This window comes from Chelonoidis abingdonii, chromosome 2 (genome assembly GCF_003597395.2).
Source record: "Chelonoidis abingdonii isolate Lonesome George chromosome 2, CheloAbing_2.0, whole genome shotgun sequence".
Taxonomy (NCBI): domain Eukaryota; kingdom Metazoa; phylum Chordata; order Testudines; family Testudinidae; genus Chelonoidis; species Chelonoidis abingdonii.
In genome coordinates this window covers 82633498-82655037 of record NC_133770.1, presented here as the reverse complement: position 1 = coordinate 82655037, position 21540 = coordinate 82633498, and the positions used below count along the sequence as shown (strand labels likewise).

The following is a 21540-nucleotide window of genomic DNA, read 5'->3' as shown; positions in this document are numbered from 1 at the left end:
AGGGGAAAAGTCTATAGGACTGGGGGTGTTTGGGGGTCACTAAGGTATAACTAAGGTTGGTAAGCGCCAAGGTGTGGCTGGCTGAAACACACACAGACATAGCTGGGACACACAGACATAGCTGGGAGCAGCTTCCATGCTGGAGGCTGGAGCTCCATGCTGGAGGCTGTTTGGGAGCAGTCCAGGCTGGAGGCTAGAGCAGTAAAACATTGTAAAGAGCATCCCAGGTTAGAGGGTAGGGGTGACAGAGATACTCGTTAGTCTGGATTGTATCCTGGAGATGTCACAGAGTCAGAGAACAAAATTCATCATCAGTCTGAAGAAGTGAGGCAACACTGGAATATGTAGGAAGTGGAGCCCTGTCTGTGTCCCTGAGAGAGGCCAACACAGGATAAGCAACAAGATAAAGATATAAGAGAAAGAGATACAAAAGCAGATTATATACTGCTTTGGAATTGATAATAGTAACATTCCAGGAGATTAGCTCTATGGAGGCTTTACCACTATCAAAAGACAAATTATACGAAGACTTGAGGATGCTAATACACCAAGAAGCAAATCAGAAACATAAAAGAACAGGCCATGAGAATATAATCTGAAAATAGTCATACAATAGGAACCAGTGATGGGCTGGACCATAAACTTAAAAGATTTGTGGAAATTAAACTAAAAGAAGACTATATCCTCCTTTTTGGTTCAGTGCATGATCCTATCAACTCCAATACATCTGAAACTGCAAATATATGCAGACTGTCAAGACAGCAAACTCATAAGTGTGAATAGTTGTCAAGGCTGACACTCAATGTGAAGAAATTCTTGATTAAAGGAAGAATATTGGTTTCTCATTCCTGCTGTGGATGCAGGAATCACACCACACAACCATTACTATGACTAGTTAAAGAGAAGCACTGATGGCCCCTATCTGATCACATGTCCAATCGTCTTTATCCCACAGTGGAGGACTCAATGCAGGGCCTTGAAAATTGAGGGTATAAAAGTAGCACTCTGAGAAGGTCAATGAGAACTTCTGGGTGTGAAAGAAGAAAACAATGGGGTAGGTTTTCCCAAGGGATTTCCCCTCAAAATATGTTTATTTGCAAAGTTGCCTCAGATGCTAGGTACTTCATCAGATATTGAGGAGGACAAATGAAGTTTTAATGCCAAATCATCCCGTAATTCCCACAAACGTGAGTAAACCTCAAAGAGCCACAGAGGTAAAACTTTTATAGTCAGTCAATTGGACAGCTCACATGACAAAAAAATTACTCATGTGAGGGCTGCAGGGTAAGTGACATAATTCACAGTTTTAGTGGTTAAAAAGACAAGTAATCCACAGATGAACCAAAAGTATCTTTACGGTAATGGCCTAAATTTCTGAGGTGCTGATCATCCACATCTCCCACTGCATTGAATGGAAATGCAGATGTTCAGAACCTCTTAAAATCAGGTCACAAAGGAACTAGAATAACTCAGAAGGACATAGGGCCAGGAGCTAAGTGTTTTTTTGTTTTTTCTAGCTGTAGCTGGAAACCAAGATATCAGAATAGACTGGGATCAACTGAACTCTAGTTAACGTTGTCTTATCTAGTCACTGAACTCTGCCGATACAATATTAGGTAATGGGGATTCACATAGCCAGCACTAGCTGACTTGAAGTTCTCAAAAAAAAGAAGAAAAAAAAAAAAAGAGGTGAAGCAGGGTGAATATTTATTTTAAAATCTGCATGAGTAGAGCATGCTCAGGGGCAAGCCATCAATGAGGAAATAAAGCAGAAAGGGTATGCCTATTGGAAGAGAAGTCAGACAAATTAAGAAGTAGTGATATGATGGGCAGGGAATGAGAGGCATGCTCTCTTTACAGAATTGCAGAACTACAGTTGTTCTGCTTAGTTAGCCAGAGACAAACAGTGGCTGATCTATCAGCAGGTGGGGAGCTTAAAGAGGTGAAACTCCAGATCAAAAGGGAGGTCTTTACTTAAACCATCTTCCCAGAAACATTGATATATTTTAAGATTTTATCTAAAGCAATATAATAATAAACAGTACTCACCCTGCCAACAAGCTAAACAAAAAAGGGAAAAAATATTATATAGTATGTTTTTAAAACAATCTTAAAATCTCTTTAAAAAAGAAAACTTGTAGTGTCATGGGAATAGGGACTGGGAGTGGCTGGCTCACTACAAAAGCAATTTTCCCTCTCTTGGTATTAACACCTCCTCCTCAATTATTGGGAGTGGACCACATCCACCCTGACTAAATTGGCCTTCAGCATTGGGTCTCCACTTGTAAGGTAACTTCCTTCTCTTCACATGCAAATATATATTCGTGCCTGTATCTGTAATTTTCACTCCATGCATCTGAAGAAGTGGGTTTTGACCCACAAAAGCTTATGCCCAAATAAATGTTAGTCTTTAAGGTGTCATCAGACTCCTTGTTGTTTTTGTAGTATCATGGATTGCACACCTATAATTTTACAGCATTCCCTGTGCATGCAAAAACACTCATTGGTTTCAATGGAAGTTGTTAAGTGCACAGGGAGTTCAGCTTGTGTCTGTTAATTTCGATTGCATGTTCTTATTGTGGATGTCTATGGTCCCCGGTGTCTAACAGAGTTTAGAGAAATAGATATAACTCAGCAAATTATCCAAACTTCTGAATTTGTTTCGACAAACTCCATGATTCGAGACACTGGACTGAAACATTCTAACGTTTTCTCAAATATTCTCTGCTTAGACCAGCTCAGCTGAACTTTCACTGAAGATCAAGATTAGTTACATGAGTAAGGGTCCATAATCTGTATTTAAGATTGATTTACATAAAATAATGTAATTTACTTACTTATCTTCCCTTAAGGACACTCGGGGCATCTTCATTATTCATCTGGACACTAGCCCTTTCCAAGTGCCCCAAGCACCTAATTTCCATGAAGGCTATTTTATACACAACAAAGAGAACACAGATCCCTAGAACAGTGATTGCCATTTAAAATAGTCTTATATTTCAAAAGAGGGCTTTTGTTTGTTTCGTAATTTGTGAACTTTCAAAGGAAATCAGAGAATCATGTTAGAAATAATCATGCAGAGTTACTGACTGATTACTAGAATCAATAGACGTTCACCGATTCAAATAGTGCATGGTACAAACAGAGCTAAAACAGCACCGTAAAAGGGATCTACTGTGAGCCAAAAATACTCTTTCTGAAATGAAAGCTCTTTACTTGTCAAGCACTTACTCTCTTTTGCATGTAAATGGCCGTTAAGTCTGTACACTGAAAAATAAGTGGTAACTAGAACTTGATTTTCTTTCCCTAAAATAATCACTTCAAGTGCTGACCCTTTGGGTGATGCAATTTTATAAAGCAAGATATGTACTTACGGCTGTGTCTGCGCACATAGTCAATGACTTCACATGGCTGCAGAACAGAAACAAAACAAGGAGAAAGAAAGGAATTCTTAGCTGATGAAATGGTTTATTTCTAAATGTATACTGACTATAGAACACGCCAGAGATACATACGGGAAAAGGGTGCAGTCCCATTGTTCCTTTAGCGCCCTAGAAGAACAAGATTGTAGATTACTAGATAATTTAAAGCTTTCAAATGCCTGGATAATTATAATTATTAAACTGCAAGAATGGCTTGTACAGTGAGACAATCATATAGTACAATCGAGTTCTGCTATATTTTCTTTCTTTTCATTTAATATGTATTGTGCTGTGGTGGCAATTTAAGTTCTAGAATGGTGGGATCATGATACCCAAACAGAAAAAGAAAGAGTTATTTTATTTTAATGGGCTTTGGGGAGAGAGAGAATAATAAATAATTAATATATATGGGAATCCAAGTGCTCAGCACCTTTGAAAATCAGGAGTAATGTTGCTGCCCCTAAGCATCAGTCCAATATATCTTTGTGTGACATTACAGCCGCTTATGCCCAAATAATGATTACAAACAAAAATTAGATTTGAGTGGAGTCCAGATTCAATTTCTGAGATGAGTGAAATCTCAGTTCACTTTTATTGGGACCTTTTAATTCCAGCCTGATATTACAAAACTATCAGAAAACAGCAGAAAGCTGCAAACTTCAGACATGGCTAGAAAAAAATTCCAAAAACCAGATATACGTTCCTAATTTAAAAAAAAAAAAATGCAACACGTGTTTTCTTTAATTGCCAGTTTTCAGGAGAGGCCCAAGGTCCAAAGGTAAAAAGATTGCATCTACATTTTAAGTACAATTAGGCATTTAAAGAGGTGTCTAGATTTGCATGCAAAATTAGATTTGGGCATCTAAATAATAATTTGCACATGCAAATACCCGATTTATGCTCTTAATTGCAGTACTGTGAAAATTTAGACACACAAATTACATGCATAGACTTTGGGTCTCTTTTTCCAAAATCTGACCTTTAGAATTTTAGTTCAAATATTGTAACATAATTTGATATACAAACAAACACACAAACATTGTCCTATTGCTGGCAAAAATACAGAATTAGCATTTTCAAAGTGACATCACCAAGCAGCTTACAGTATACCTACCCCTGGCATTCCAAAATGTGAGTGTATTAATGATTTAGACTCTTGAACACATACTGAGACAGGAAAAAAAAATCTCCTATACTTGCCTTAAAATTCAAAGGGAGTATCTTTTATGCAAATAAAATTACATACACTTTATGTGGTCAATTCATACCCTGTGTCCTGGAAATCCCTTGTCTCCTGGAAATCCCTTTGGACCAAAAGGACCTGCAGTACCCTGAAAATATTGGCATAAGTTAGACAGACAGATAATCTACAAATGGTATATACAGCAATTATGATACTATTTCATACTTCTCTACTCTAAGGCCCAGTTCTCCATTTCATTAATGCCAGTTTTATACCAGTTTAACTCCATTCAGTTCAATGGATATACTCCTGATTTATAGCTAGGTGAGAAAACAATCAGGCCCTATATATTTTTACATATAACTATTTTGAAAAGAAAAACAGGATGGCAGCATACTACTGCTTTTCTTTGGGTGGTTGAGCTGAATGCTAGCAATGCTTACAGCACAGTGACTCAGGAGATAGGGATTCTACTCTCATCTCTACAATGGACTCTTTGTGTAATCCTGGGAAAGAATCTTAACTTCTCTGTGATTTAGTTTTCTCATGGTAAAATGGGAACAACAACACTTGCCTGCCTACACCTCACAAAGACACTGAGGCTAAATTCATTCATATTCATAAAGTGCTTTGATATCCTTGGATGGGAAGTGCCAAATAAGTGTCCCACTCCCTCTATCCCTAACTATGCACCCCTAAATAATTTCAACCATCACTGACACAATCCCTGCACCAGGAGGGCAAGAGCAGTGGAAGTAAAGCCAGCTTCAGAGTCTCAATGTGTGGATGAGACGATGGTGTAGAGAGGAGGGGTTCAGATTTATTAGGAACTGGGAAAACTTTTGAGATAGGGGGACCCTGTATGGGAAGGATGGGCTCCACCTAAACCAAAGTGGATCCAGACTGCTGGCACTTAACATTAAAAAGGTTGCAGAGCAGAGAGGAGCACGTGGATCAGACAGAGACTTCTCTTGGAGGAGAGTCTATTGATAGAGATTCTCTAGATTCTAGTCAGGAGGAGAAGCTGGAAGAAGATAAAGTATGGGCCAGATCACACGAGAAACATTCAAATAAAATTAATCTGACATCAGAAAAGGGCAGACAAATAAACAGTGACAAGTTTTTAAAGTGCTTGTACACAAATGCTAGAAGTCTAAATAATATGGGTGAACTAGAGTGCCTCGTGTTAGAAGATATTGATATAATAGGTATCACAGAAACCTGGTGGAGTGGGGACCATCAATAAGACACAATCATTCCAGGGTACAAAATATATCAGAAGGACATAATAGGTTGTGTGGGGGTGGGGAGGGGGGAGGAGGCGGAGGAATGGCACTATATGTGAAAGAAAATGAAGTAAAAAATCTTAAGTGAAGCCACATGTTCCATAGAATCTCTATGGATAGTAATTCCATGCTCTAATAATAGATCCCTACTGTTATATTCTTATCAACCACCTGACCAGGACAGGGATAGTAATGATGAAATGCTAAGGGAGGAGATTAGAGAGGCTATCAAAATAAAGAACTCAATAATAGTGGGGGATTTCAATTATCCCCATATTGACTGGGTACATGTCACCTCAGGATGAAATGCAGAGACAAAATTTCTCGATACTTTAAATGTCTGCTTCTTGGAGCAGCTGGTATGGGAACCCACAAGAGGAGAGTCAATTCTCGATTTAGTTCTGAGTGGAGAGCAGGATCTGGTCCAAGAGGCAACTATAAAAGGACCACTTGGAAATAGTGACCATAATATAACAACATTTAACATCCCTGTGGTGGGAAGAACACCTCAACAGCCCAACACTGTGGCATTTAATTTCAGAAAGGGGAACTATGCAAAAATGACCAGCCCTGGGTTTTGAAAATTAATGATAAATTTAACAGTAACAAGTCACCGGGACCAGCATGGCCCAACCTTTTTTTTCATCCAGGAGTTCGTGAAAGAACTCAAATGCTGAAACTGCGGAACTATTGACTATGGTTGTAACCCAATCTTTAAATCAGGCTTCTTAACCCAATGCACTGGGAGATAGCTAATGTAACGCCAATATTTAAAAGGCCTCTAGAGCGTGATTCCTGCGAATTAAGACTGGTAAGTCTAACGTCAGATTACAAGGCCAACATTAGTTTGAAACAATGGTAAGATAAAATTGTTATGACACGTACAAGAAATAACTTGTGGCAAAAGTTCACACGCGTTTCTGTTAAAGGAAATATGTTTTACTAATCTATTAGAGTTCTTTAAAAGGCGTCAACAAATCATGTTGGACAAGAGGATCAAGTGCGAACAGTTACTTAGCATTTCTAGAAAGTCCTCACCAAAGACTCTTACATAAATTAAGTTGTCATGGATAAGAGGAAAAGATCCTTTCATGGATTGAGAACTGCGTTAAAGACAGATAACAAAGGGAGAAAACAATGGTAAATTTTCAGAATGCCCGAGAGGGTAACTAGTGGTATTCCAAGACAGTCCTTAGGATCAATCCCTTTCAACTTATTCATAAATGATCTGCGAGAAAGGGGTAAACTAGTATGGTGGCAAAGTTGCAGATGCATACTAACTGCTCAAAAAGTTAAACCAAGCAGACTGTGAAGAACTTTTCAAAAAGATCTCACAAAATGAAGCTGATTGTGGCTCAACAAACGGCAATTCACGTTAATGGTGGATAAATGTTAAGTAATGCCCACATTTTTTGGAAAAAATAACCCAACTACACATACAATATATGGGCGGCTAATTATGTTACAACTTAATCAGGAAATGAGATCATGAGTCATCATAGATAGTTCTTCTGAAACTTCCATTGCAGTGCCTGCAGCAGCAATCAAAAAAGCAAAACAAGAATGTTAGGAATAATTAAAAAGGGTCTAGAGATATAAGTACGGAGAAACTATGCCCTTATGGATAAATCCATGGTACGCTTATCATCTGAATACGGTGCTACACGATGTGGTCTCCTCATCTCAAAAAAAGATATACTGGCATTAAAAAAGGTTCAGAAGGCAACTAAACATGATTAGGGGTTTGGAACGGGACTCTCATCTGAGGAGAGATTAAAGAGGCTAGACTTTTCAGCTTGGAAAGATGAGACTAAAGGGGGATATGACAGAGGTATATAAAATCATGAGTGATGTGGAGAAAGTGAATTAAGGAAGAGTTATTTATTGTTCCCAGTTTACTATAAGAACAAGGCGGCCACCCAATGTGATAATATGGGCAGCAGGTTTAAACAAATAAAGGAAGTTTGCTGCTTCACACAGCCACACCAAGTTCAACCTGTGGAACTCCTTGCCTGCAGGAGTGGGCTGTGAAGGCTGGACTATAACAGGGATTTACAAGAGAACTAGATAATAATCTTGAATGTTAAGCCATTAATGGCTATTAGCCAGGATGGGCTATGAATTGTGTCCCTAGCTCAGGTTTGTCAGAGGGTGAGATGCGATGCAGTGAGGAGAGGATCATCACTCCCTCTGGGGCACCTGGCATTGGCCACTGTCAGTAGACAGGATACTGGGCTGGATGGACCTTTGGTCTGAGACAGTATGGCCATTCTTATGTTCTTAGCTATGTTGGTCCAAGGTTCTCCTCCCATGCTGACACACCATTTGAACACCATTTTTAAGGTCATATTGCACAGCTCCAGCAGCAGACAGTGACTTTAGCATGACCAAGCACTTGGCTCTTGAAAAGGGAACTGACTGTATTTCAGAAAAGCTTCTTCTGGCCCAGAAGTGAGTGTGCTACAAATTAAACTACCATAGCACAATGCACACATTTATAATCCAAATGGCATGCTGCCTCTCCTGGTTTATTAACATCTGTTGGCAAAATTTCCATAAGGCTCTAAGTTCTTTGGGAGTATAAGGTTTCACTGACTTTCAATGGGACTGAGGTTCCTAAATCACTTGGGTGCTTTTGAAAAGTTTACCCTGTGTTAGAAATTAATGGATAATAGGCACCATGTCACATGTAATATCTAACCAATAACATTTTACATGTACAAAAAAACAAAAACAAAAACCCTAAGTCAAGGACCCAATCTGGCTCCCATTGAAGTTAAAGGCAAAAGTCTCTGATTTCAGAGGGAGCAAGATCAGTCTGAAGTGAGGGAAAAAACAAGTCACAGTGTGATAACTACAAAAAACAAGTGTTGAAAAAGGTTAGCAATTTGCATGACTAACTTATAATACAAAATTACTACTATGACTTTGCCCTTCCTTTGTCAGAGGAGCTGAAAATACAGTTAAAACAGGAAACAATTACCCCAAAAGAAGTGTTTTGTTTACCTTGGCCTATTAAATGAAGAAGATTTGGCAAATCTATCAGACTCTTTCAAACTAGTAACTCTGAAGTAACTCATTTATAATTACAATTTAAAATATAAAAAATCATTTATATGAGCTCTAGCAACCCTGAAACAATTAAACTTATTATTCATAAACAGCATAATACAATAAGCAGTGTTAATGTCTCAGCCAATAAAAACAGCAACAAAATATGCCTCCACCCACTCCAACTTCCCCATAACATCAGCCCTCCACAGAATTTCTACAAAATAATTTGACATCGTGTTTCTCTGATTTGGAGCCAGCTCTGTGCTACACCAGTCTTCCAGTGTAAATTATTCAGGTTGCCATTGGTCATAAGAACAAAAGAACGGCCACACAGGGTCAGGCTAATGGTCCATCTAGCCCAGTATTGGGTCTTCTGGCAGTGGCCAATGCCAGGTTCCCCAGAGGGAATGAGCAGAACAGGTGATTATCCAGTGATTCATCCTGCCACCCTTTCCCAGTTTCTGGCAAACAGAGGCTATGGACAACATTCCTGCCCATCCTGACTAATAGCCATCGATGGACCTCTCCTCTATGAGCTTATCTAGTTCCAGGTCCAAAGACAGACAAGGTGGATCAGGTAATATCTTTTATTGGACCAAGTTTTCTTGGTGAGACACAAGCTTTCGAGCCACACAGAGCTCTTCTTCAGGTCTGGGAAAGGTATTCCCAATGTCACAGCAAAAGGTAAGGTGGTACAGATTGTTTAGCACAAGTAGTTAGCACAGATTGTAAGGGACCATTCAAGGTAGTGGCCCATTACACGGTCCGAAGAGACGACAACATGGCATCCAGCTATAGGCCACTGGGGGCCACCCCTTGCGCTAGATTGATCTTCCATAGCTGGCTACACCAGTTTTAGATGTGCTCGTGGTATACAAAAGCAACTGCATCAGAGTGCAGGATCTGGACTATTGTGCTTACAACCAATGTAATACATATAAATTCAGCATGTTAAAGGATATCTATTTAAAACAGATTTCTATTATCTGGGCAGGTAAAATGACGTGGTTTCTACATTAACAACAAGCCAATCTCAAGACAAATGAATATTCATAAAAGAGTGCTTGCCATTTTTCCTCTGATTCCTTTTGGTCCAGGTTCTCCTGGAGGTCCTGGGTCTCCAATTCCACCCTAATTAATTGGATACAGCAAAATTAAAGTGTGAAAATGGTTATTCATTAAAACAAAAATGTGAATAACTCAAGAAATGGTTCCTGCTGTTTATTCTTCCATTCATACATCTCGCTTTTAAGAGTGCAAAGACTGATACGAAATAGGTATATACAAAAATATATACAAGTAGCACTGTGTGTGGTCTCACCCACCCCCAACAAAAGATTCTTTCAGAAAATACACATTTTTCTGAGTCAATGGGGAATGTTTAAGTTCTTATTCTTTCCATGTGGAAGTGCTTGTCTATTTAGTATGCTAATACTCTACCACTGATGGTTTTTGTTAACATATAATGGTCCTAAACACTGACCCTCCATGCTCCCTCCTCCTCCACAGTCTACCTTCCACCTCATATACCAGTTCCATGACTTGGAAGGATTAGATTTTTATATGTAAATTTTGGTAAATGTCAATTTCTCTGTACATACACAAACTGATTAAAAAAGTATTTCCATCAACAACAACAGACATTTACAGATCAGCAAAGAAAAATGCTGCTTGAGAACTTCTCAGGGACTTCTCAGTATTGGGATGCAGACCTCAGCATACAATCCCCATATCCTATCACAGCCCCTGTGCAAAGAAACCTTATTGGTCTGGCTGTGGTCACTGCCTCTGTGCCTGCAGAAAAGCAAGGGGTGATTTTTAAAGATGGATCCAACCTAAGAGTCTGGATCTGAAACATATCTGAACTTTGAGGAGACAAGTTCACAATCCAAACCCAGATAAGGATCCAAATTTCACAGCTGGTCTCTGTCTTTCCTATGGGCTGAACCAAAACTCTAGATTCTGTTTTGAATTTTTCAGCTCAGGCCCTTCTATAACTTAATTGGATGTGGGCCCAATGCTGTCTTTATTTTAGTTAAGTTTTAATTAAATGAAGCAACTGATCCATATTGCATATTATTACTGTATAAGAGTCAGAGGAGATGTAAGAACTTTTAAATCTTTTTAACAGTATTTTTCATTGATACTTCCACTGAAAACGCTTTGTTTTGCACTGCTAAAATTAAAAAGAAGATATCAAAACGCTCTTTGTGCCAGGTTTATTTTGGCATCTACCTGTGAGAAAGTTTATAAAGTACAGCACATCATGCTGACTATTTTACTGTGTTAATTTCCAATTGTGCAAGATTATTGGTGTGGACCAAATATCTCCTTACTATATTTAGACTCCCAGCATCAGACACTTAGCCCTCTCCTGCTACTTTGAGCAGTTCAAAAGAGAACCAATTAGCTGGAGAGCTATCCTAACAGAGCTGGTGGACGATAACCCTAGTGCAGGAGAATCCCCTGGTGGCATAAAGTGGAAATAACTGGCAATATATCAGCTACTTCCCTCAGGATAAGGTGTTTGTCAGGGGAGCACAAGATATAAGGTGGATTCTGGTTATGTTCTGGTGATCTCTGTCAGAGGAGATTATTCCTGTCAGTGCAGCAGAGGATAAAACAATCTGGCACCATTGAAGTCAACGGGAGAAGGATTGAGACCTTAGAGTAGCTCTTCGTCTGCTCCTAGTTTCCTTCAGACACAACTGATCAGAAAAGTAGAAAGGTGGCATAAAGTAATCTTTCCTCACCCTGATTCAACTCTAGAGCAATTAAAATATCAACAGAAACACATTCTGCAGTAGAAACAAAAGATTGGAAGAAACAACTTGTCTTTTTTGCTTAAAAGTGACTAGTTAGGCCTACAGTTTCCCCATGTATTTTTTCTGGTTTTATATATTCTCCCTCAAAGAAGCTATGTCAGCAGTACATGACTTTTGGGTGTTTGGTTTTACAATTGCAAAGAAGTGCTAATAGTTAAGGATGAGCATGTCAGACATGCTTTTAGGGCTGACATTTAAAAAAAACTGGAGCCTTTTAATATGTCAAAATGGGTAATTTCTCCCCAAAATGGGTAATTTTGATAATTTGATCAGCCATGTACTACTATACATTATTTTTTCAACCTGTAATTTATGTGTAATTCAGGAGATGAGGCAATGAATTTAGTTGGTGTGTAAGTAGATATCAGCATATTTTCACCATCAGTTATGCAACACATTGATGTCATACTTCATATGTAATGCACAGCACAAAAGTCTAGTCAATAGTGTATTTTTCATACACATAGCTTCAATAGACTATGTATATCACACACAGATTCATATACAACACTACAAGACAAAACACAAAAGTGCATCTAAGGCTGTGCAAGATATTATCTGGGGATTTTTTCTGACACTTTGTTTGGATAACTATGCTTTGTAACTGCTGACACTATCTGCTACCTTCTCCACGTTACTGACAGGAAGAAGTGGGACACACACTCCTAAACCAGCAGGCACAATACACAGCTATACCTATATTTAGAGAATCATGTTCCCAGAGGCTGTTTCAGGACATCTCTAAATGTAAGATTTGACTCCAACAACAATCTCAGAAATGAGACACAATAATTAAAAGCAATAAATTTAAAAAACTTAAAAATTTTCAAGCAAAAAGGTGATCAAACAAGAATTTTTTTTAACCCTTTAGTATCAAAGAATTTCAGATGTTGACAGATAAATCAGAACTTTCTTCCCATGAAACATCAAGAATGTTTCTTTTATTCTACCAAAAATCTACCATTGAAACTTATTTCCATCCTTAAAGTCTCCACTCTGTTATTTTGTTTTTATGCCAACGTTAACTGTTAAGTGCAGCAGAGTTCTGTTGGTGCAAAAGTGGTGTAATGGAGAGGCTACTCCAGTCTATTGACCAGAAAGCTACAACATTAATGTGAAGTACGATACCTTCTGTCCGATATCTCCAGTGAATCCTCCTTGTCCCTGTTATTTACAGTAAATAAGATAAAATTACCATTACATTGATATTTCTACTCAGTTTTTTCTCCTATATTTGACTTTTCAGAAGCAGACACATAACCCAATAATAAGCAGTGAAACTGGCAATGTGCTGGAAAACAGTATTATTGTTGCTATCTATTATTTTTTGACGTGCTGACATGCATTGTACAAAATGCAGAAGACGACACAGCCCCTGATGCAAGAAGCTTATAATGTAAGCTGAATGATACAACTGATGCATAAAGGGCCAGACCCAACTCCTGTTAGAGTCAATGAAAAGACTGTCATTGATTTTAATGGGAGTTGGGTTGCACCCAAAATATATCTGCAGACCAGGAAGTTTAGAGACCAATCCTGCAATGTGCTGGTTATCCTAAATTGCCAATGAGAGCACCCTTCTGGATTAAGTCCTTAGAACATATGAAGTATTTGGGGGGGGGCAATGGCAAGAAATATAGTAGGGGTGTGACAGCATGTTACTAAAGTGGGGTAGGCTTGCCAGAAGAAGGGAATTTAAAGGTGAGGTTTGCATTAGTAGGGTTAACACATGGATGGAGAAGTTCAGGGAGTCTGGCAGTAGTTACCCGAAACAAAGACAAAAAGCTTTTGAAAAAAAGTGTTCCGTTCTCCCTTATTTTAGTCAGACATATATCATTTAAAACAGATAAAGAAGCACTGTACTTTACTGGGCTATTCATGTGCTCCTAATTGCATCAATATATTAAAAGGAAGTGACTATGTAAAGATGAAATACTCCAGAATAGCTGTACTAGTTTTTCCTAAATACAGACAGGAACTGTACAGTGAACAGGCACTGGCTAGGCTGTCAGGCATCTGTGGCTATGACAGAAAGATTTGATATATCAAAATATTAGACCTCACAATTCAGAGTGGAGGGGAATCAATATTGGAGGCATTTTTTTCTGAGTAAATTAGAACTATTCTTTGATTAGTTTTAGTGTGGCAGAATTTTCTCTCTCATTTCAAAAGAAGTTTTGTAAATAATGATAAATGTAAATGTGAACTTATTTAACTGTAAAATGTATCTAAGCTATATAAAATATATCTAAGGAAGGATATATCAACTGATTCTATCCTTCTCCTGCACCCTTCATGTGTTGCTTGTCTTTTTAGACCGGAAGCCCTTGAGGGCAAGAACAATATCTTCCTGAGTGTGGACAGCATTAAAATATTGTTATGATAACAACAATATTAAAATAATGCTCCAATAAATAATTAAAGTTATTACTATTATATTTTTATCTTTTACTCTAATTTTAAGAGTTTATAACTTATTTTCTAATGTTTATATGTTGCCATAGGCACACACGGCAATTGATAGACAAATAAAAACAACAATCCTAATGACTTTACAACCGATGGCCCTAATCTTACAACTTCAGCCATACGGTGGATTTTTATGCAGCCCCTGCAAAGTCAATGGGTGCGGAAGTCTGCCTGTGGATCAGATTGCAGGATTTACAGTCAGAGATGATAATGAAACAACATTTTTCCCCTGCAGTTTTCTCTCTCACTAAAATAAAGTAAAAACAATTAAGAGTTTCCATTTATTTTTCCTTTTTCATGTTTACCTTTGCTCCTTTCTCTCCTGGTCCACCATATCCAGCAGCACCATCGTCTCCCTGTGAATAAACCATTATATTTAAATCATCTGCTTTTTCTGTCTGTGCTTTACTCCAGCTATTAATGTCTATATTAATTCTAAGTGTCTGTGTAGCAACCCAAACGTCAGGAGGACAGAGAGAAGCGACAGGATTGGCGATTTATAAATTAAGGACTAGATTCTGGCTATCACTACACATGGAGAGAATAAAACACAAACCTGTATTCCCCGTTGACCTGGTGGCCCTCTCTGTCCTATCTCTCCAGGATCACCATATTCTCCCTGTTAAATGCAATAAATATGATCTCAGACTTGTAAGTAATATCTTTTAAACCCACAGAGCCTGATTAATCTTTCTATCCAACTGATTTTAAGAAAATTGTAGAAGCTACAATCCAAAAGTTTAATAAATATAAACAGTAAATCTCACTTCATTACTGATGATTTAGGCTGCATGTCTGTCATGGAGGTCACGGAAGTGAGATACCATGACTTTCTGTGACTTCTGCAGTAGACAGTGTGGCTGGCTCAGGGGCTACCCAAGCCGGCCAGCCCCTGGGCCAGCAGCAGCAACAGCTTGGGTGTGTGGGAAGGGGTTCAGTGCTGGGGCAGGGGTTGGGGTGGGAGGTGACACTTACCTCAGTGTGGGGGGGCTCCCCGGCTCTCACTGGCATGTCCCTGCAGCTTCTAGGCATAGGGACCAGGTGGCTCTGCGCACTGCCCGTGCCCCCAGGCACCATCCCAGCAGCTCCCATTGGGTGCGGTTCCTAGCCAATGGGAACTGTGGAGCCAGCGCTTGTGGTAGGAGCAGCTCACAGAGCCTGCCTGGAAGCCTCTGCCCCTTGAAGCTGCAGGGACATGCCTCTCAGAGCCAGGTAGGGAGCCTGCAGCCTAGCCAATCCTCTCCCCCAGTGCCAGTGGGGATCACAGACCATGCACTGCTGCCCGCATTCCCCCCTTCCCCCCAACACCAGTGGAGGTCCCAGGCTGTGCACTGCCCACCTTCCCCCAAAACCAGTGGGGGTCCTGGGCTGTCCACCACCACTGCCACCCACCTTCCCCACAACACCAGTGGGGGTCCCGGGCTGTGCACCACCACTGCCACCCACCTTCCCCACAACACCAGTGGGGGTCCCGGGCTGTGCGTCACTGCCACCACCACCATCCGTGTTGCCCTCGGCACCAGCGGAGGAGCCGGGCCATCCCCCTCCTAGCACCCCTTTCCCCCCCACTTCCTGGCCCCCCAGAGTGCCCACAGCATCCCGGACCAAGTTTTAGTTAGGAGCATATAGTAAAAGTCATGGACAGGTCATGGGCTGTGAATTTTTGTTTACTGCCTGTGACCTGTCCACGTGTTTTACTAAAAATACCCGTGACCGAAACACAGCCTTACTTATGATTATGCATTGCCCTTGAACTATGCATACAGCTGCCACTGAGGTCAAAGACAGGTAGTCATTCAAAAAAAACCGTTCATTGACTTTTGCCTGAATGATTGTTTCAGGAGCAGGCTCAAAGGCAAGATCTTCTGGTGGGAACAAACAAACTTTTAAAATAACAGAAGTCATTAATGGAATGAAACCTACTTTATTTCCTCTCATCCCAGGACTGCCAGAACTCCCTTTTGGACCCGCAGCTCCCAGTTCACCCTGAAATTAAATGAACATATGATACCTAGTGAGAATTTGGAAAAAACAAACAAAAAAAACAAAAACAAAAACACACCATCAAATCACTTTGCTTCTTTCTGCAAACTTGTAACCACCAAATAATGTTCAATGGCTCAGCTTCAACAAGTAACACCACATTAGCACTTCATGTAGAATGACAAGAATCTAGTCTCAACTGTGCCACCTGTGCTTTCTCCGTAGCCATCTGGCAGGCAGCAAAAGCAGTCAACATAAATAATACTTAGAGTCACTGCTTCAAGTCTAGACCAAACATTTATTTTCCTACCAGCATGGCAGCAACATTGTACAAGATGAAGGACATTTACTAGTTTGACTGGTACAGAACATTTTTTCAGTATCCATCAAACATTGCTTTCTCAATTCCAGACAGAGACGTGTCTATAAAGTAATTATACTGTAGACTTAAAACCTGTTCTTCCTTAATAAAAAAAAATCCAGACAAAGTTACTACTGGCTTCTCATCCAAACAGTTTCTATAGTAGTCATATATAAACCAAAAAGGCCTAATTCTATCTTTAGTTAAATGGATACAATCTCCACTGCTTTGTAGCTGGTTTATATGGATCATATTGATTTCAATGGGAGTTTCCCACTCCCATCATAAACAGAAGCAGAATTTTGTCTCACTTTTCTATTTTGTCACAGCGGCCACATCATTCGAACACAAATATGCCCAAACAACATATATGGCTTGAAGGAAGTTTACAAGAGAGAACCAGGAGAAGACCTATTGTTAGCTTCAGGGAACTCCCTAATACAGTTTCTTCTACTGTTGAAACTCAGTGTGTCTAGCTCTTTAAGTGCAATGGTTTTCCAGAGACTCTGATCACAAGAAAGGTGGCAACTTGTCAGAAATAGAGAAAATTCTGGAAGAGATTAGGAATGTAGCCTCTCTGCATGGTAAATTGACCGTAAATACTTCGGAAACATGCAAAATACAGCTGCTCAGTTAAGATGCAAAGTGCCAAATACAAAAAGCAAAGACAGCAACAGAATCATCAGACATTTCTTTTAGACAGTATTGCCAAGAGAGGGGAAAGCATGGCAATGAAGCAAATATAAACGTTAGGTGAGATTTCAAACATACGCAGCACTGGCCCACCTCTCATCCCATTGATTTCAACGGGAATTTCCCCCAACGTTTGAAAAACTCAGCCTAGAAAAATCAAACTGATAGTTGCTCCATCTGCCAGATTTGGATAGCTTTCTTGTTAAATTAGCTAATAGATAGGTCCAGATTCGGTGGATGTACCGTGGTTCAGACTCAGCGGTCCAGTTACTGTGACTGTCAAGGTACCAGTTACAGCTTCCTGAGTCTCATACTTGTATGTCACTTAATTAAATACTATCATAAAGCAAACGTTCTGTTATTTTCTTACCCTTGAGTAGTTCATTTTACAATCTTAAAACCATTATTTTAGTCTATGTTTTGCAATATTTATGCAAACACACACACACATGCTCCTGTACCCCTAAATAAACTGGTGGGTCATGTTAGAATATAAACAAATTGTTATATAGCTATTGCAGATTTTTGTTTGTATAACGTAAAACAGTTTAGCATTGCTCTGAGATGTTTAAAATTCCTTTAGCCCTTTATGAATACATTTCTATCTGACAGACTATCACGATACACCGCACAGAAATTTTGAAACGAAGAATGCAGTAAAACAGCAGTAAATATGGAAGTCTCCCACTGGTTACACACAGTGAGTAGAACACTAAGTGAACTTCACACAGTATTTTTACCTGAAGACCTTTACTTCCTTCACTTCCTGTCTCTCCTTTCACACCTCTAATCCCTCTTTGTCCCTAGAAGGTATGTTAGATGGCAGAAAATCCAGTTAACACACAAATGCATATATTACAAACAGAAATATTAAATACCCTGTCTTAAGAAATAACATTACGTAGCCCTTTATATAGGCTTCATGTCTTGAAAGTGCTCTTAAAAACAACATCTGATTCATCCTTATATCATCACGGTGTGAGAGGTATTCTCCCCATTTTACATACGGGGAAACAAAGATTCAGGGGCACAGCTACACTCCAGCTACATAGGTGGTGGGGGGAGCAGGGAGGACAAGGAAGATCTGTAGGGGGAAGGATGGGAGGAATCCTGTCCAGATGGCAAGACACCCTCAAGGGAGGCTGCTAAGATGTCAGCAAAGGTCCCCAGTGGCACCAGGACCTCCCACCAAAGCAAAACACAAAGCAATAAAAATGTAAAAAAAAAAGTAATCAGTGAGTTCTAGCACACCCAGCTACAGACATTGGGTTCCCCTAGCAGACAGTCAGCCAAGAATGGGAGTTCAGCTGCCCCCAAGTCTCTTCCTGCTCAAGAGGTCCAGGTGCACACAAGAACTTAAGAAGGGCCATGCTGGGTCAGACCAATGGTCCATCCAGCCCAGAATTCTGTCCTCCGACAGTGGCCAATACCAGACGCCCGAAAGGGAATGAGCAGAACAAGGCAATGATCAAGTGATCCATCCCCTGACGTCCAGTCCCAGCATCTGGTAGTCAGATGATGGGACAATTTGGAGGGGATGTGTGGTTACTCGCTCTGGCCCTGAAAGGGTTACAGCCAGACCTGGGAAAGGGATGGGGCTGTGAGCCAAAGACTAGGCAGATGAGGAAGGCAGCCACAGCTGGGGCCACGCCCCAATCAGGCCACAGGTGGCCCTATAAAAGGCTGTGGGCTGGAGCTCAGGCAGTCTCTCTCTAGCTGTGGAGAGAGACGGGCCTGGCTGCTTGAGAGCTCAGCAGGGTACCTGGAGAGAAACAGGGCTGGGGAAAGGCCAGAGAAGCTAGAGATCTCCAGGCTGGAAAACCCCCCAGCCTGCAGGCCTTGCTGAAGGCCTGAAGCAGGTTCTGGGGCTGCAGGGGGCAGCCCATGGGTAGGCAAAGGCAGCAGGTCCAAACCCCACTTGCTGATAATGAGTGGTTCACAGATTGCAGTCTGCCCCAGTGAGCGGGGGCTAGATGGTGACTGGCAGTAGCCACTGAGGCAAGGTAGTGATAACAGGTTGGAGGTTCCCTGGGGTGGAGAGACCCAGAGACTCGGGGTACTGCCAGGGGGCAGCACTCAAGGTAAAGGGGCACTGGGGTCTGCAGTGGAGGAGGGACACGGGGACCTGAGGCATGTGGGATAGCAGCCAGCAGAGGGTGCTCCAAAGCTGGAAAAGCTAATTCCCTGAAAAACCAGCAGAAGGCACCATGCTGGTGAGTCGTCGCCCTGCCACAGGATGAGATAGGTGTGCTGAGAAGGGTGCGGATTTGCACCCATGAGATGGCCCTCTGGTGCAACCGCCTCCCCAGGTGTTAGCTTCAAGGAAATCCCCAATACAATTTCTTCAATTTGCAGCCCTTGTACCTGAAAGAGTGACTCTATATCCATATTTACAATACAGGGATCTAAAATATGACTAAAATCACACAGGGCCAGATCGTGAATCCCTTACTCACTCTGGTTCCGCAAGCTATTTCATTGGATTACTCATCAACAGGGGCAGCTCTAGACATTTCACTGCCCCAAGCACAGCAGCATGCCGGAGGGGGCACTCTGCTGGTTGCTGGTCCCGCGGCTCCAGTGGACCTCCTGCAGGTGTGCCTGTGGAGGATCCACTGGTCCTGCGGCTTCAGTGGAGCCACGGGACCAGTGGACCCTCCACAGTCATGCCGTGGAAGGCAGCCTGACTGCCGCCTCCTGGGGACTGGCAGAGTGCCCCTGGCGGTATGCCGCCCCAAGCACGCGCTTGGCGTGCTGAGGCCTGGAGCCGCCCCTGCTCATCAACATGAGGAAGAGGCTTCCAATCTGGGCCACAGAAAACTGTGGTCAGAAGTTCAGATCTAGATAGGAGGCACACTTGGGCACTATTTGCTCAACAGAAGGGCAGGACTGGAACATCAGAGGTGTTGCAAGCCAGGAAAGCCAGAGCTGTGCAGGGAAGTTTGCACTGTGCCTTTCTATGCTATGCCCGACTCAAACCAATGCTGCTAGTGCTTTACAGCCACCAACAATATATTCATTCACATGTTGGCTGTGCTTCATGGAATCATAAAACTGGTAGGGACCTCAAGAGGTCATTTAGTCCAGTTCCCTGCACTCAAGGCAGGAATAAGCTTTGTGTGAGTGTGGACACTGGACCATAGGATTTTTGGACAGACTATTTCATTTCTCCTTTGTATTTCAAGTCCTCCTCCTCGAAAATACCTAGATCAGTGGTTCTCAAAGTGTGGTTTGGGACCTCAAAGTGGGTCATGATCCCATTTTAATGGGGTTCCCAGGGCTGGCAATTGACTTGCTGGGGCCAAAGCCTCATCGCCCAGGGCCAAGCCCAAATCCCACCACCCAGGGTGAAAGCCAAAGCCCGAGGGCTTCAGCCCTGGGTGGCGGGGCTCAGGTTATAGGCCCCCCGCCTAGGGCAGAAGCCCAAGGGCTTCACTTTTGGCCCCACCAGGGATTCATTCCCATGCCTAAGGCAGCGGGGCTCACGCTTCAATTCCACCCCTCCTAGGATCGTGTCGTAATTTTTATTGTCAGAAGGGGGTCACGATGCAATGAAGTTTGAGAACCCCTGACCTAGATGAATGTTAACATTCACCTGTGATCCTGGAAATCCTCGTTCTCCTGGAAAGCCCTTTGAACCAGGAGCTCCTTCCTCCCCCTGTATTAAGAGACAGACTCTTGTAACAATTTTCTCAAGTAATCATAACAGTGACTGATCTGCCAGGAGAACAGTATGATATTTTAAATGTCTAATACCATTTATTTGGCATTTGAACACCTCTTTTCTGTTCATTAAGTGACCTTTCTCTAAAGAGTCAGCATTTAGATCAAATTACATTTTTTAGAATAGTGTCTTCACAGACTATCCGCATATCCTACCATATTTTTTTAAAAGTTGGTCATTGTAATGCATGGATTTAAAAAAAATGTTTTTAAAATCCAGAAATTCAGTGAAGCTTATTTATTGCCACAAAGCAGGCTGAACTTATAACCAAGGCAGCTGTTATAAGACAAAACTCCTGAAACATGGTTTTTGAGACATGGTTTTTCAGTTTAGCAGTTGGACAATCCCTTGCCATACAATTGTGCATAACTGAGGGAGAGTGCAAGAAGCCTCCTATCCATGTTTTACCACTCTTTAGGGGCACATTACAATTTCAACTCTGCACTCACCTCAGCCGGAGGACTCTGGGAGGCTAGCACATCTGTAGACTTCAGAGAGGCAAGCAGAATGTGCATGTCTTCTGGATTCTATCCCATACTG

General features: G+C 41.2%; 1 protein-coding gene across 1 annotated transcript in view; it reads right to left on the bottom strand.

Annotated features, from left to right (window-relative positions):
• Positions 1-21540, bottom strand: part of COL6A6 (collagen type VI alpha 6 chain) — a 111291-nt gene that overhangs the window by 19772 nt on the left and 69979 nt on the right. The window contains exons 22-31 of the mRNA XM_075062498.1: positions 20872-20934; positions 18017-18079; positions 16163-16225; positions 14796-14858; positions 14545-14595; positions 12899-12934; positions 10014-10076; positions 4691-4753; positions 3516-3551; positions 3375-3411 (exon numbers count right to left, since the gene is read on the bottom strand). Coding sequence (XP_074918599.1) covers positions 3375-3411; positions 3516-3551; positions 4691-4753; positions 10014-10076; positions 12899-12934; positions 14545-14595; positions 14796-14858; positions 16163-16225; positions 18017-18079; positions 20872-20934 — 538 coding nt within the window. The remainder of the gene's footprint in view (positions 1-3374; positions 3412-3515; positions 3552-4690; positions 4754-10013; positions 10077-12898; positions 12935-14544; positions 14596-14795; positions 14859-16162; positions 16226-18016; positions 18080-20871; positions 20935-21540) is intronic.